The 11576-nt window shown below is 36.4% G+C and overlaps 2 protein-coding genes across 3 annotated transcripts in view; both read right to left on the bottom strand.

Moving 5' to 3' along the window:
- LOC129371329 (aquaporin-10-like) overlaps window positions 1-2683 on the bottom strand; it is a 4705-nt gene extending 2022 nt beyond the window's left edge. The window contains exons 1-5 of the mRNA XM_055047887.1: window positions 2524-2683; window positions 1401-1527; window positions 989-1126; window positions 538-656; window positions 240-457 (exon numbers count right to left, since the gene is read on the bottom strand). Of these exons, the coding sequence (XP_054903862.1) occupies window positions 240-457; window positions 538-656; window positions 989-1126; window positions 1401-1527; window positions 2524-2604 (683 nt within the window). The 5' untranslated portion in view covers window positions 2605-2683. The remainder of the gene's footprint in view (window positions 1-239; window positions 458-537; window positions 657-988; window positions 1127-1400; window positions 1528-2523) is intronic.
- A 2414-nt stretch (window positions 2684-5097) lies between these two features.
- On the bottom strand, window positions 5098-11369 carry LOC129371328 (aquaporin-10-like). Of its 2 annotated transcripts, none has more exons than XM_055047886.1 (6): window positions 11153-11369; window positions 9642-9749; window positions 9327-9464; window positions 8167-8285; window positions 7862-8079; window positions 5098-7064 (listed from the first exon to the last, which is right to left on the bottom strand). In XM_055047886.1, exons 1-6 carry the CDS (start codon window positions 11187-11189, stop codon window positions 6857-6859), a joined length of 828 nt encoding a protein of 275 aa, XP_054903861.1. In that variant the 5' UTR covers window positions 11190-11369; the 3' UTR covers window positions 5098-6856. The 2 variants fall into 2 exon arrangements, with proteins under 2 accessions (XP_054903861.1, XP_054903860.1); XM_055047885.1 differs by having other exon boundaries at window positions 9642-9768.
- Between the last annotated feature and the right edge of the window lie 207 nt (window positions 11370-11576).

Raw genomic sequence — 11576 nt, forward strand, 5'->3', positions numbered from 1 at the left:
AAAAACGTAACAACTTGTGAAAGCTGCTTTGTAAATTTGCAGGGTCCTTAAATTAATTTGAGGAGCTCTGACTAGAAGAAACAGAAATTTGATTGTCTGTTCTCTGAAAAGTTGGCATGCATCTTATAGAAAGAAGACACAATTTTCTGAGAAACAGAAAATAATATCTATTTATTTCAAATGTATAAATTTGTGCTTTTGTGTGAAATTACATAAGCAAAACAAGATAAAGTTCTTACGTAAAGACTTCAGTTCCCCAGCCTGCAGTCAGAGTGAAAAGCCGTGGCCCCAGGTCACGAGCGGGATTTATTGCAGCTCCGCAGTTCGCCGACATGGACATGGAGATCCCGAGGACAATTGTTGCAACTATTGGAGGAATCAGATCCGAAGGAGCGGGGGTGTTTCTCTTTTCCTCCAAAGACATGATGCATAACATCAGCATACAAGTCCCCACTACCTGAACAGGAACATTAAACATTTTGCTGTTGGTTGGTGAGAAATTGACAAAGCAATGGTTTGATTCTGATAAACTCGTACTTGATCAAGGAAACTCCCCCCTAACGTGAGGTACTGGGATGGATACGTTGCAAATATAGATGCTGTTTCATTTGGGCCATACACAGTCAACACGCCTCCACTAAACTCCATGATAGCATCTGTAACAGAAACATTTTTTTATATCTGGGGGAAAAAATTAACTGCAAACATTGTCTCAACAAAAAATATTTTCTGACTTGAATGCAAACAAACCAATTCTGACATTTCAGAATATGTCTCAAGTTACTCCACAAAGTAGATTTTCATGACAGTTTCTGTGTCCCTATTTCAATCATCACTTCACGAATCTATCATTGAACAAAGACTGAATTTAGAGAATTTTCTTGAAGGATTATGTTGGTTCAGTACTGGTTTGTTGGCATTCATACTGCTTGTAATGAATCAGTTCAAGTGTGAATAAAGACATTCCAGTGATTATAGAAAGACCAACCGTAGTAAACCAAGTAGACCAGCGCTGATGCCACATATGCCCCCAGGACTTGGGAGAGGCAGTACGGTACCAGCCTTCCCCACTTCACCTTCCTCAAGACACAGAAACTTAGAGTCACCGCGGGGTTTAGATGGGCTCCTGAGGGTTATGAGAATCGGACGGTTGATTAGATTATCGCCACAAGATAAATAAGTCAGTCAAAAGAACGCTCTTAAAGACTTAAAGACTCTTTTTAAAAAGATTTCCTGTGATACATTTGAGGAGTAAAAGCAAGACATTTCTTCCTGCTGCTTATCTGATGTTGGACTTGAATTTCCACTGTGCAGCTGGTTATAGAAGTGATAATTTAATAACTTTACACATCAGTCAATTTAAATAGTGATGGCACATGTTAGCTTGTGATATATTTTACCTGAGATCCCCTTGGTCAGGTACATTGCTGACATCACCCCCACAGAGAAGGACATGTTGATCGACAGATACTGGCCTTTGGTGTCTCGGCTGGTTTTTACCTGCGCTATCGCAGAGCAACCAAACATCTGTATGGTACACAGAGAGAAGAGCTGAAAATGGTTGGAGGCAAAGTTACGTTTCAAAGTCCAGGTTAGGAATTAATATGAGGAGAAAATGTGATTTCAATATTGCTGCTGAGATAAGATGCCTTTTACTCAACATTAAGCCACCCTTTATTTAAAAAGCTGCATTAATATATCGTTTCCGACCACCATCAAGCATAAATATGTGAAAACAGATTACTGCTACAGCTCAGTGTTACCTTGAACACTGAGTTTTAGTCAAATGAGAACAAAATAATCCAAAACCTTCACAACAAATACTCCAGATTGGTACATTGCACAGTTTTAAATACAGTGGATGAGTTGTGATGATGTGCTTCCATGTCTTCCCCAGAGGTTTGTAAAAGTGCATGGCATTATGATCTTTAAAATACCAAGAAATTTTAATAAAAATAAAAATCACGGCCCATATTCTCAAAAAAATCCTAAGAGTAAAAGTAGCGCATAGTGAGATTGTTTTAGGAAACATCTTGGAATATCTATAATTCTAAGATTTTTCTGTAGAGAACATAAAAGTAAAATAAAAGTTATTCACAAAGTTACCCTTTAAGAGCTCCGAAAGAGAAAAAATGCGAGGAGTAGCCAGGTGTTTATTCTTTTTCATGAACCTAGGAATGTCTTCAGCAGAGAAGACAGGAGAAATATTGACTGTAATCTGTCCTGTTTTTTTTTCCTTCCTGTTCTTCCCCATTTTAAGACGATCGTTTTGCCAGATCAAATAAGTTTCTACAATCATTGTGAATGGCTGACAGCTGTTAATATCACATTAATATAAAATATATGACAACATGTTGATGCCGTGTGGCAATTAATTCACACCTACCTACAGCAAATGCTGCAATTATTGAAAGTAGTTTATGAATTAGTTACCAGTTATTCTCTAGGATAAACGCAAATGAAAGCAGAGGAATGGTTATTTAAAGATTTAAGAAATATTAATACATCTCCAGAGTCACCCACCATCAAAACAAATACTCCCAGGAACTCAGCCATACATTCTCGGACCAAGGCACTCCTCAGCCTCAGCATACGCAGCTTCATCGTGACTTGACTGTCCTGAATCGGTCGTCTCCACCTGAGCGTCAGAGGATGTGCGGACTGTATCACTCATCCCTTCTGGTTTGCCTTAACACCCCACTGAGTTGGATAAACACTAAGGGCCGTAACTTAGTTATTAACTCGCTGTCATAGATAATGTGATATATTGCTTCTGTTAGAGGTTGCTCACATGAACAGAGTCCATGAATTTTCAGATAATAGAACAGACTTGTGTAAGCCGCATGGTGCTTGTCTTTGAAAACAAAACTTTCTCTTATTTACTGGGAGGAATGAACTGATAATGTTGAATGAACTAATAACTGATAACAGTATCGGTTCATTCTTCCCAGAATGAACTTGCTCAGGTGTAATGGAACCTGAGCTCAGGTTTTTGAGCAGGTGTTGGAACAGATAACAGATAACGGAGTTTTCAGTGAAGAGGATTTTTCTTCTCTTTCCAACCGAAAGAGTAGAAATATATATTATACTCCATTAATATATGAAAAATATGCTCCATTAATAGATAATGGAGCATATTTTTTTCTGTGAACCAGGTTTGATTTAGGGACAGAGGTACCAATTAACCAGAAATGGGAGAAACTTCGAGAAACTCCCAGTAGGAGACAGCTGGGTGGAAGGCATCTTGAGATATATATATATATCATAAGATATAAAAGGAGAATTGTATGTGTTAAGTTTCACTTCTTCTTCCTTCTTTTCTCTTGCTTTTCCTCAGATGCTGATATTTACTCTGATTTTCTAAATAAAATATGTAAAGACAAATATGCATTTCTCTGATTGATTGAGTGTATCACTCTCTCCCAAAACAAAAAAAAAGATTTTTCCTAGACATGTTTTGCAACCTGTCAGCAAATTTCTTGATGGTACACAGAGATTTTTTTTCTTATAGAGATAGAACTTGTGAGAATAAAACGAATTGTTTCTGTCGCTCAGAGGAGAGAAACCTACTGTATGTCCTTCAGAAAACTTCAAACGCTCTAAATGCTCTCTTTGCAAATTTAATATAAAATGGAGTATTTTTTATACCATTTTCATGTGCATATAAGCACTTCAGACAAACAATCATTTTAATTTGGTAACTTTTATTGACTCAGGGATGTACAATATCTAAAATTCATCTTTGCTTTCTTTAAAACGTATGAATGCACGAATGCTTTAAATTCAGAGCTTTCCAAGATTATTTTAGAGCAGAAAAATTATTTACATTATGATAGTTTACATAAATTTACTTCATGTAAGGGACTAATATGATAGAAACAATAACTGATAGGTATTTGTGAATCTAGATGAAAGAACAAACAGACAACGCAAGTGAATTTTATGAAAGCTTTTGCAAAAGGAGAGAACCCAGCAAACCGCTGCTTCCAGCCGTTCACCGAGCGCTCTGAAGATCCTTTGTTAGGGCTTTCTCTTTTATTACAAAGTAGATAGTAGAAAAGGAATGTGGAGGGAGGCAGATAGGAGTATCCCGAAGATACAAGTGGCTGCAGCTTCAAAGTCTAACAAGTATGAGAGCTTTTCTCAGGGATGTGAATACTAAATCTATTATAACTACCAATGTAAGAATGATAACAAAACATAATTATTCTAACAATAACCACATCAGTCTCCAGCTGAACTCTGGACTCCTGTAACTCTGCTGGGTTTTAAAACTGTGTTATCGCTCACAGGACAGCTCCTATAGAATCCTTTCAATGAGAATACATAAGCAGTACGACGCAGCAGACGATCAGACCGTTCTGTATGGAGTCGCTAATCTGAACAGTTTGTTCTTATCTTTCAACTCTCATGGTGTAAAACACCTGAAGAGCAGCTGATTACATGCTTCTGAAATATTGGTATTTTTGTGCAAGTGAAGAAAAGGAAAATACACAAAATATGCTTGTAAAGCAACAAGGTAATACCAAGCAAAACTGCTTGCTGGGCTTTTCTGCACAATTGTCAACTGATGGTTTTCAGCTAAATTACATAGGATTTATGTCAAATTACAGGTGAAGTTTCTACTATATATTGACCATGATCTGACTTCTTTTATGTTAATATAATCTGCATTTCATACAGTCCATAAATTAGATTAACTGAAACATCAATCAACACAACTTCTTAAAAGATTTAAAAAAAAAAATCTTACACAACTGTCTCTTACACATGTAACATGTAACATTTACAACATGTTAAATGTTAAATGTTAGATGCATGTAACATTTAACATGCGTTTAAGTGCATGTTAAATGTTACACCGTTCTTTATTGTCAGCATTGTCTCTGCTATTGTGAAAATCATAATTTCCAACAAAACACCTAAATGAAATCAATTTTCAAACTTGAAGTGACAATGTAAGCATTTAAACTGTGAAGAATATTCTTTTTATATATTTATTTAACCACAGCTATCATTCTTTGAAAAAATGCAGCAATGTAAACCTCTAAATGTCCTGTAGAAAAAGTTGTATAAAAAATGCTTGAAGAAGACGAGTTCTAGTTTAGTCTCTTTATTTTAGACATTCTAACATACAGTATGAACATCTGGGAAATGTTGCAGTGCCATTTTGAAAATCCTTTGGGATTAACCTTTAAGATTTGCTTGCAGCTGCATATTCGCATACTCATATTCAGAACTGAGGAAAAATGTAGCCACAAACGCGGTGCACCTACTTCACACAAGAGGGAACCAAGTCCTCACTTTCAGCACACACAAAGAACACAATATAATAATCACTCTGAGCTTAACCAGGGAATAAAAAGAAACTTACATAACTGGTGCTCTGACATGTTGGAAGAAGAGGGGAGCAACTGGCAGCATGATATTAATTCAAATGTCTTGTTATTCATTAAAAAAATGTGAATTTGTCAGCTTATATGTCATCTTCCAGGGAAGACTCTGAGACAGGCTTGTGTGAATCAACAAGATATTATTTCAACCAAGCCCACTATATATTTTTGCTTGAGGCAAGAAGAATCTAAGGGTCGAATTGTGGACATGATCTTTTTCTCAGATTGCAGCCTGCAGATAGCCTCCAATAAGCCCACTCTCTATGCAGAGCTCTGTGTGAAGGCCAACATAAGGCTTGGAGATCTGCAGTTGTTGACTTTGCAGAAACTTTCAGCTTTTTACGTCTAACTCAACTGCTACCACTGATATTTTACTGAGGAATATGTAGTTGAAGAAAATTTAACAGGAAATATGAGTTTAAAGGAACAGTGCAATCCCACATCACCATTTGCAACATTGGTTGTGCCACATAAGATTAGCCAGGGGAAATAAACGTAGGGTGCTGTTGATGGCATTGAGTTGAAACATGACATTGATCTTGTTTCTTTTAAAATAATAGTAATAAAAAGATTACAAGTAAATACCACCAAGTGGCAGCAGTTTCAAACATTGAGCCTTGTGGTAGTCCCATAGAGTTAAAATCACTGAAGCATTCAGCACTGAAGAGTCTCAGTACCAATAATCACCACTAGACAAATTTCCTGTGCTTCTCCTGACTTGTCGGTTCTCATGTTGGTCTGAGTTTTGGTTTTGTGCTATGGTTTAAATGCAGTTTAGTTTTCCTGGTTTCTGTTTTCTTCAGTGGCCTCTTGCTCCAGCTCCATTTACAGCCAAAACCCAAATGTAGGATAAAACAAGTTCTGTTGTGTAGAACTTTACAAATTGCAATCAGACTCCTCTCCACTAATGTCGCCTAGTTTCCTCTTTCTATCAGTTCTGTCTCTTTCAAGTCTGATTTTCTCAACAGGTTTTGTTTTGTTGGACAGTATTTCTAATAATTCAGTAACTTGTTCAGTAAGAACAAGTTACTGAATAGTTCTTACAATTCAGTAAGAACGAATCAGAACTGTTTTTGCTTCAGCTCTGGATTACTCTGCTTTATGCTGAAGTGTATTTTACAGTTTTCTTGTAAAAGACAGCAGCTTTTGATCAACATATTAAAGTAATTCACTATTATTTGTTCATATTAAGATGAATTTTTGATGCAACTGATGCATATTGAACTGCAACTTTCAATTGTGGAGAAGTACAGAGTTAATCTGTTATGTTACCGCAGCAAATTTATGGTAGTTTTTAAATAGGATTTACACAGTTCATTGACAAAACTCAGGAGATGATTGTGTTTTACCTGCAGAGCAAAATTCTTTATCTTTATAAAATTTCACCAACCAACTAGAATTAACAATTAGTAGTTATTTGCATTGGCATGAAGGCTTAAAGGTCTCTTACTAACATTCAGGAATTAAAAATATGTTGTCTTTAGTTCCTCTCCTTTTTTCTGCATAGCGACAGACGGCTTGATGCTCCCACTGATGGAACAGATTTGAGGGTGACTTTCCTGTGGTTCATCAGGCAGCTGGCATTCGATGAAGATCAAATACAAAGAAGTGCCTGTAAGAGCCCCAATAATTGGAGCCACAATTGGTACCCAGAACCAGTAGTTGTAACACCTGAGGAGAAATAAAATTACAAAAATGTTCAAGATTTAAATGTTTGCCAGATGGCAAGACATTGTCAGTGTTGCAAACTGAGATGAATCTAAATGTCGATGAGACAAACATTTCACTGAAAGGGTAAAGACTGAATATTGCTGTCTGGAATCTAAAAAAATCAGTCAGCCTTTCTAAAGATTTTCAAAGCAAATCAGTCAAATTAAAATGGACCTTCCTGATATAAGAAGACTGTTGAGACATGGTTTGAAAAATTAAATCTGCACTCTGATTTCTTTTTTCTTTTTTTTACCTTTAAAATTACTTTAACCTTTAAAATTACTTCAACAACATCCATATGAAATGGATGTGTGGGCTCTCATTGCAGTTGGCATCTTCCTACATGCCCTTTCCAGTCCAGGCAATAATCACTTTTTGATTATAATGTGTTCAACTGAACTACAAATAAAATGACAACAGCAGCCGCTTCTCTTTGCAAGTGTTGTAAATAATGAGTCAGCAGTGAAAAGCTGCACCGAAAAGCTTTTTGGAGTTTTGCCCTGAATCTGAAGAGTCGACGCACGCTGCCTGAGCAGATAATATCTGGTGTGTCAAGTATTGGTGGAGCAAGGCTCTTAAAATCCTATTCAGAGCTTGTGTTGTGGAACAAACAACAGATTCTTATCATGTGTTGTGTGAAACAGAGACAGATCCCCACTGCAGAGCAAAGATTTCCCAGAAATGTGATAGATATTCATTTTTCAGCTGTCTGACTGCTGAAGTTGAGGTGAATGAGCAACGCAGGACCATGTTCTTACGTAAAGACTTCGGTTCCCCAGCCTGCAGTCAGCGTGAGGAGGCGTGGCCCCAGGTCTCGAGCGGGATTTAAAGCAGCGCCACAGTTAGCCGACATGGACATGACGATGCCGAGCACGATGGCTGCAACTATGGGAGCAATCAGATCAGGAGGAGCAGGGGTGTTCCTCTTCTCGGTCAAACTCAGGATGCATAAGAGCAGCATTCCAGTCCCCACTACCTGATCAAATTAAGGTTTTAGAATCAGTGAAAGTGTCAGTCAAAGGTTATCTACTAAAGCACAGTTTTCATCTTGATAAACACTGACTTGGTCCAGAAAGCCCCCTCCTAATGGGAGGTACTCAGATGGATAAGTGGCAAAAATAGATGCTGTTTCGTTTGGGCCATAGACAGTCAACACGCCTCCACTAAACTCCATTATAGCATCTGCAGAAAAAGAAAAGAACAGGTCTAACAAGAGTCAAAATGATTAGGTTTATGTCTTACTTTTCTGAATATTATCACAACTCCGCGGTGAATGTCTCAGTATTAACATCCTTGATTATCTTAAACTTTTAATCTCTGCAGGTGTTTTATTCGAATCCTGTTTTAAATCCTGAAGCTCCGGTAACTATCAGATTATTTAAACCTCATCTCTTCAGACTTGCTCCAGTCTGCTGCAGACGTTCACAGCACAGAAAAAAAATTGTGATCAAAAAAGTGGCTGGTCCAGAAAAACTGAATCCTTGCTTTAGTAAAATTCCACAGTTTTTACGAAAACCTAAAACATGACAAGACTCCCCAAATTTAGCAGTTTGCTTTTTTCTTCCTTTTCTGTAAAGAGGTGAAGTTTGGGGTCGGCATATTTTAAACCGATTTCAAAATTGTTTCCTCTGCTTAGAAAACAACATATTATCGTTTTTGCTGCTCTTAACATTTTAAATAATATTACCCATGCATTGTAAAAATACAGTGTTGTCATTTTTATTGATCTGTCTAAGCAGTGTCAAGGAATAAAACAATTTTAATATTTTACCATGGAACCAAAATTAGGACAAAAAAATGTGGCCGATCAGATAATGTGTGGGTCACCTTTGTTTTTTAAAGTGTTTTCACATAACACAGAGGCTATTATGATCTGATTTGCATTATTTTATTCATTTACTGAAATATATTTTCACTCTACAATATTGCTAATAGTATTTGTAAATTGTGCCAATTTTTTACTTCTTTACTTGTAATCCACTATTAAGTTTTTTTGTGGTGAGAAATTATCTCACTTATTTATATCATTTATTTAGTAGATTATTTTCAATTGATCAAATGTTCTGCATTTTTCTGCATTGTTCTATTTTTACAGAACTGATTGGTTTGGCTTTATTGTTATTCATTCTGTGCTTAAAATAAAAAGCTGTCAATATATCGGACAGGTACTGCAGGAACACATACAGTACATTAATTTAATACATTAATAGTAGAAAGACAAACCGTAGTAGAGCGCATAGACCAGTGCTGCTCCCACATACGCTCCAAAGATCTGTGACACACAATAGGGCAACAGCTGTCCCCACCGCAGCTTCCCCAAAATACAGAAACACAGAGACACCGCGGGGTTCAGGTGGGCACCTGGGGACAAATAAAGACAGATACTTATAACGCAAAACCAAACTTCAAATGTCACTGATGCATTTTGAACAGCGGCTTCCCCTTATCAGCAATTAATCCTCACTTTCATTCCCTGTAATGCATTAACAACATGAGAGAACATGTCTGAGAATATTGTAGCTTGCCTTCAATTTTTACCTGAGATCCCCTTGGTGAGATACGTGGCTGACATGACTCCCACGGCCCAAGACAGGTGGATCGACAGAGTTTGGCCTTTAGTCTCTCTGCTGGTTTTTACCTGCGCTGCTGCTGATAAGCCAAAGAGCTTCATGACACACAAACATAAACACCAACAGAGACATCTCAGGTTTAAATGAAAAGAAACACGTCATTCACTGGGAAGAATTTGAAGGCAGACATAAGTAGATGTATATTTTGCTGCAACATTCCTACATAGCAGCCATTTACTCATCTACTGGTATAAAATGATTTTAAAAAAGTAAGTCCAGTTAAAAATGTTCAATACCAAAATGGTGTTAATAATAGATATTTCTTATGTCCAACATTAGTATCTGCCCCTTTTCTGGAAGAAAAAACAACAACAAAAAATGCTTGTAAACTTAATGGAAAGTCTTTCTATAAATACAGCTGATATAGCTCCAAAGAGTGGTCTACTAAAAATATTGATGTCTTTGTTGTTCCTGTCATAGTTATTGATCTAATACTTTTGGCAACCAAGTGAAGGATATCAAAGACAAGATAAAAAACACTATAAATTCAGCGATTACAGGTTGGAGATAAAATCGCCAAGGTTGGATCTGACAGAACAACAGTCCTAAACATAGTTTTTAAAATCCCTTTAAAACCTAACATAAAAATAAACCTAAAAATCTGTATTCTAAACAACAAACTGTAGAATATTTATCTAAATATTTAAAGCCTTTCATATGTCTAAATCTGGTGAATGCTGTATGCTTATGGAGCTTTCATAGTAAAAAAAAAACTCAGTGTTTTTACATAAGAACCAGTTTAACCCAGTCACAATCTAAATGCTCAAACATTCATTCACTCATATGAATATGGAGGCCCAAGAGCATCAGGATGTGATGGCAGAAACTACATTTTATGTGGTATTTGAACTACCAATTAAAAGAAACAATGCACTACTGCCCAAAATATACTTTTGCAAAATCTCACAATTGATGCAAATACACACCAAAGTCTTTTTATGACATTTTAAGGTCTTTGTTTGAGCTTCCTTTGCATTTAAAATAAATTAAATTGCCTCCACTGTATTTAAAACTTGTAATGATCTTAGTCCAACTTATGTTTTTCAGATTTTCTTTTACAGGCCCCTGAGATCTTCTGGAAAAGGTTGTCTGCTGATACCTAAACTAAGAATTAAAAATTTTAATGTAGTCTTTTAGAAATTTCTTGTGTCTACTCTTTAAATGTATTTTCTCAAATCATCTGCAAAACAATTTAAGATTTTTTTTTTTATCTTAGCTTGAAAGATTTTTTTTAAATCTTTCAAGGAAAAATCAACAAATCAAACAATCAAATGTTTCATAAATTAGCTTTGCAAAACTGCAGGAAAATTATTTGCTTTACTCATAATTTGCACAGTTTTGGTTGAAAACCAGATGAGCATGCTCTCATTGTTTTTCAGACATATTTCAAGGATGAATTAAAAGTTTAGTGTAACTTACGAGCAAGATGAACGTTCCCAAAAACTCTGCCATGCATTGTCGGATGAGAGCGCTCCTCACTCTCAGCAAACGTGGATTCAGCATGGTTGGATTGGAGTCACAGCACTTTTCACCTTTATGTCCGACTAAATCTCCTCAGGAGTTTGATGTTATCCGTTTTAGAATACAGGGTCGTGTTGGGAATAAATGCCTAACAGACAAACACAAGAGAAATGGCTGCTGCATTTAACATGAAGTGTTACATATATTAGGGGTTGATAAGCATTAAGAGAGGTCATAAAAACATATAATCAGAGAGCTGTAAAAGAGTGTAATAAACTATTGGAGCAGGTTTAAAACCTGTCAAAGCTGCAGTTATTTGACTGGCAGAACAAATAAGAATTAGTACCAATCAAATCAAGCAAGATTTCAAAACCTACTAACA

This window comes from Poeciliopsis prolifica, unplaced genomic scaffold (genome assembly GCF_027474105.1).
Source record: "Poeciliopsis prolifica strain line A6 unplaced genomic scaffold, Auburn_PproV2 SCAFFOLD026, whole genome shotgun sequence".
Lineage (NCBI taxonomy): Eukaryota > Metazoa > Chordata > Actinopteri > Cyprinodontiformes > Poeciliidae > Poeciliopsis > Poeciliopsis prolifica.